The 4,828-nt window shown below is 31.2% G+C and overlaps 2 protein-coding genes across 2 annotated transcripts in view; both read right to left on the bottom strand.

Annotated features, from left to right (window-relative positions):
• Positions 1 to 632: 632 nt before the first annotated feature.
• On the bottom strand, positions 633 to 2,240 carry LOC108695166 (calcium and integrin-binding family member 3-like). Its single transcript, XM_018204927.1, has 4 exons — positions 2,155 to 2,240; positions 1,979 to 2,099; positions 1,289 to 1,454; positions 633 to 850 (listed from the first exon to the last, which is right to left on the bottom strand). The coding sequence occupies exons 1-4, from the start codon at positions 2,238 to 2,240 to the stop codon at positions 633 to 635; spliced, it is 591 nt and encodes a 196-aa protein (XP_018060416.1).
• Positions 2,241 to 3,046: 806 nt separating this feature from the next.
• The window catches only part of LOC108695096 (protein misato), a 2,765-nt gene continuing 983 nt past the window's right edge, over positions 3,047 to 4,828 (bottom strand). The window contains exons 3-5 of the mRNA XM_018204854.1: positions 4,226 to 4,663; positions 3,338 to 4,142; positions 3,047 to 3,255 (exon numbers count right to left, since the gene is read on the bottom strand). Of these exons, the coding sequence (XP_018060343.1) occupies positions 3,047 to 3,255; positions 3,338 to 4,142; positions 4,226 to 4,663 (1,452 nt within the window). The remainder of the gene's footprint in view (positions 3,256 to 3,337; positions 4,143 to 4,225; positions 4,664 to 4,828) is intronic.

Below are 4,828 nucleotides of genomic sequence, written 5' to 3'. Positions count from 1 at the left end.
AACGGAAGAGAGATAATTTTCGAACTCATAATTTCTCAGGTATTTGTTAATCCTCTATTACGTGATGTAATTTTCAAATCACATACCGATTTTATTATTCAATTTGTTTCTTATATTTCACTTCGTTTATCGACTATTATAACTTTAAAGCTATAATATTATAGAGAAGCTACATCTTTACATTTTGTCCTTAAAGAAGATTTATTCTATTCAAACTAAATTTTTTCTTTTTTAAATTATATACCAAACATTTCTTAATCAAACTAACAATTAAATGATTTGAAAGATTAATCCGATTTTTAACATTCGTTTATTAATAATTAATCATATATTATAATTAAACATATATATTTTAGAAATATATTACATCACATGTATTTTTTGTGCACGAAAAGAATGATTTTGTTAAAGTATCTAAAAATTTAGCTAGATATAAATTAGAAACTAACTTTTTAGATCATCAAAACAATTAATATGTAGCATGCTCAAGTTTACTAAAATACCGAAACTTTTTGCAACATTATCTACCACCTTGAATATGTTATATAATTATCTTGATGATTTAATAAAATTATTTTTAGATCTGTAGTTAAAGTTCTAGATATTTCAACAAAATCGTTATTTCCGTGTATTCATATTCTTATATGGAAAGTCGCCATGAAATCGGAGGATCTGGTTACAACGTGTTCGAATTCGAGATAAGACAGAACCCCATCGCCGTCTATGTCGCTCTCCTCCAGAATTTTTCGACACACGGTAGTCATCTCTTCGGCACTTAGCCCACCTCGAGTCAGTTGCCGACAGGTGCGCTCCAAATCGTCCAGACCCAACACCCCGTCCTCGTCGAAATCTGTTCGCGGAAGATTACAAATTGATAGATGCGATACAAAAACGATCATCAGAATGTTGTCCAAGTAAAGCTAAATGGATCTAGTGGCGATTCTTCTTTGTATCGATAATGCTTTTTCACTTAAGCCTAATCGTAAAATATTTATGAGAGTTAAAAGCAATGGATAACGAGATAAAAACGTAATCTATGGCAAAGGAAAAACATCCTGCTCGGATAAAGGTATAATTATAACACTGCACCGCGGCAAAATCGATCGGTTGTTCCGTGCAAATATTCTCGTGCATCATGGATGTCGTGTCTGAACGCCGTATGTACTCCTCAAGCCATGGAACAACTATAGGTACAGCGAGGTCGACCTCCAGGCTCTCTCACGGTTCGCCCGTCCGTTCGTCCGTTTGTCTGTCTGTCCGCTCGTCTGGTTCACCTGGTGGTCCGTACCGTAAATTTTGAAGGCGTAAAAGACTTTCAAATCCCGCGGTGCTTGTTCAGAGAACACAGACAGCATCTCGAGAAATTCCTCGAAACAAATTCCTTCGGATGTAGATTGTCTTGAATCCTGGCGTTGCGTAAAAACTTCCGAGATCCGTTCTCTGAACGGATTTTCCTAAAAATAAAAAAATATCTTCTGTTAATAAAAATTCGGAAAAAAATATATTTTTAGCTAAAACGTAATAAGATAAATTTAAATATTATTTAAATATTATTTAAATTTATTATTATGTAAGTTTAAATATTATATCATTTCATTCGATTATGTATATAATAATACTGAAAAATATAAGCTTAAATATTCTGTCTCAATATTTAATGATATTCTATCTATATTCATTGCAGCGAATAGAATACATATGTATTATAGAATACGTATTTTAATTAAGACAAAAATATATTTGTATAAATTTTCTTACATAAATAACAATTAAAGTTACATAAATGTAACATTGTATTAAAATAATGATATATATATAATTTACAGTAAAATAAAATTATACCTACATATATTATGTCTATGTATATACATTAATTTAAAATAATTATAAATAAAGTGAAGTTTTTATTACAGCATATACATATGAAACCTATATAGAATTTATGTTCGAAATTATTTTAATATTAGATAATATAAACCTTCAGTTCGGGTATACGAGCCAAATACGATAGAGGCAAACGAAGAGATGATGCCTCTTGCGGTGTCATGGTATGCGGTATCATTCCAGGATCTCCTATTTCTCGAAATCTCTTAAATATTCTGTAAAAAATGAAAGAAGTTTCGACAAAATAAAATAGTATAAATAAAGTATTACCTTAAGATTTCTTTACGCGTGAAAAAGGTACAATCTTGATAATCTTCGAGTTGTTCTTCAGTAAACGTTGCCACTTTATTACCCATTATTCTATTAAATATTTTTTTTATAATACTACGAACACGCGCGCGCAGGATTCTAGATTATTCTTTTTTTTTATTTAAAAGATATTTTTTTTTGTTATTTTAACAGGAAAAGTAGTTTAAAAAAAATTAATTTGGATGAAAATTAAAGAACTTTTTAAACTGGATTAAAAAAGGACTGTTACATTTACAAAAGAACAACGAGGACTGAGTTTTCACATACCTGATACGAAATCGTGCAATCTAATAACCAGGGTGTGTCTTGCCACTCCTACCCTCAGGGACATTTCGATTTTAAATTTACAAGCAACTATGACCTACTTGTATACTTTATTGTTGATTGTACAATTCTTTTATAAACAATATGAACATGCAAACTCTCTGATATTAATACTCTATAAAATTTTCATATTTATAAAAAAATTATACAACTGTTAAATGAAAATTATTGATTAATCATCAAGACTTAAAAAATATTAGGTATGGGAAAAAGTTCGTGGCGTTTTTCCCGTTAGATGTAACGGGAAAAACGCCACGAACTTTTTTCCCATATCTAATATATGCGTACATGTGTTCAAAGTTCACATTTCAAGTATGATGTTTGACGGAAGGTTAATTGCATACAACTGTAGAAAAACATATATTTCAAAATCTTAATCATATAGATTAAATTTATAAATGTTTTTAAATTTTTCACAAAAGCTTTTGTACAAGATATTGAAAATGTAAGTTAAAATAAATATTAGAATATTTAAAATTATTCAATAATAATCTTCTACTTATAATTCTAAATCTTCTACAATAATTCTTTAGATATAATAATCTTCATATGCTTCTTTACAATCAGTTAAATTATGAACACATTCCACAAATTCGTCTTCTTCGAGTCCGGAATCCGTAAAGGCATGGAATTTCTTGATACTTCTTATCCTTTTGGTTTGTTTAAGTAGAGATTCGTACATTGCCGCGACATTACTACCGCTGTGCATTCCAGCCATTACTGCAATCGAATTTACATCTAAAAAAGAAAGCAAACGCTGTTAAATTTTATCATTATTTAATCTCGACGTTATTTTTCGTATATTTAATAAGAAGACTACCGGTTCCTACGGGCCAGCCGGCGATATTGCCATCCTTAGTTACGTTATTATTAAAGATCTTTGGATATGGTAAAGTAATTTTCAGCGGTGCTTCAATGTTGGATAAATATGTAGCCGATGCATGACACGTACATGCCAGATACAACGTCATCATCTCGTGTACGCTAGAGCATCTGTAGGCTGGTTTGGATATTTGTTTACTAGCTTCGTGAATGGGTCGCTTTATTCTGTTTTCGGAAATACCTCGTAACGCTATACTTTGCATATTATTATCCATTGGTATGTCGCAATTCGGTGTTAGGCTTGTCCATAGAGAGCCTTCGAATTCATCTAATACGTCTATTAAATCCATCTTCATCTTCATAGGAAACGGCAGACTCAGACTAGTCGCCGCAGCTTTGCGACCTAGTTTGTTCAAATCGGCACACAAATCAGATAAGCTAGCGCTCGGATATTTCTTGGTTCTATATCTTAAGCTCAATGTGTCTAAAGCGGTGGCTAATATCGCGCTACTGTGATATTTTAGTTCTGGACTATACGTTATGTTCTCAAATTTACGTGCATCAGCTCCGAATGGCCAACCGACTTGTCCACAGGAAAGTGGACTATAAAGCGATGAATTCTCTCCAATGTGTTGCCAGCATAATGCTGTATTGACAACTTTAACTAAATCCGATGCACTAGGTTCGGCATTATTAAAGTCAAGACATGGAAATGCCAAGATACTCTTTCCATACTCATCATGTAGATGCTGAACGCAAGACGCTCCAAGACCAGCAAAGCCATCAATAGAATCCATAAGTACCTATTTAATGACATATTATATTAGTAATGACATAATTGTTTTAATAATAAAAAAATGGTGTGCAATAATGTATAAATATGCACCTGAAATCCTTGCATTAAATCACATTCTTCAACATATAATCGTATTTTGTCTGTGAAATTATCAAAGAATTGTTCCGTAGACCATAAATCGCGTCCATACGTGAATATATTAAATGGCCGCTGCGTACAATTATGTAAATACTGTTTGATAACCATTATTGTTCTTGGATGAAATTGTGGTGAAAGATAGTCAACCCATGACTTTACATCGCTTTCAAAATTGAAATTTTCCGAATCCACTGATCCATCAAATTCATTTAAGCTCTGAATAAAAGATGTTCTTAGACTAGGTTCAGCGCTAGTAATTTCCAATTTTGTACTATCCCATAGCAACTGATTATCTGATTCTGTATCATATAAAGAACCTTGTTCACTCAGGTAACCTAATGCTCCTTTTAAATCTGCTATTAACAATCTTGGTGTGAATGTTACTTGTTTCTGAAATATAACTGTCCAATAGTAATTACCATTTTATAATATCGAAATATGTATATTTATAATGTAAGTTTTGAACATAGAATATATCATATTAGAATATATGAATTTTAAAATTATAATAAAAAAATTTATTAGAAAAATATTATATAATAATTACTATATAAT

Source organism: Atta colombica, unplaced genomic scaffold, assembly GCF_001594045.1.
Source record: "Atta colombica isolate Treedump-2 unplaced genomic scaffold, Acol1.0 scaffold126, whole genome shotgun sequence".
Taxonomy (NCBI): Eukaryota; Metazoa; Arthropoda; class Insecta; order Hymenoptera; family Formicidae; genus Atta; species Atta colombica.
The sequence above is the reverse complement of the archived record's forward strand: the minus strand, read 5'-3'. Positions and strand labels throughout refer to the sequence as shown.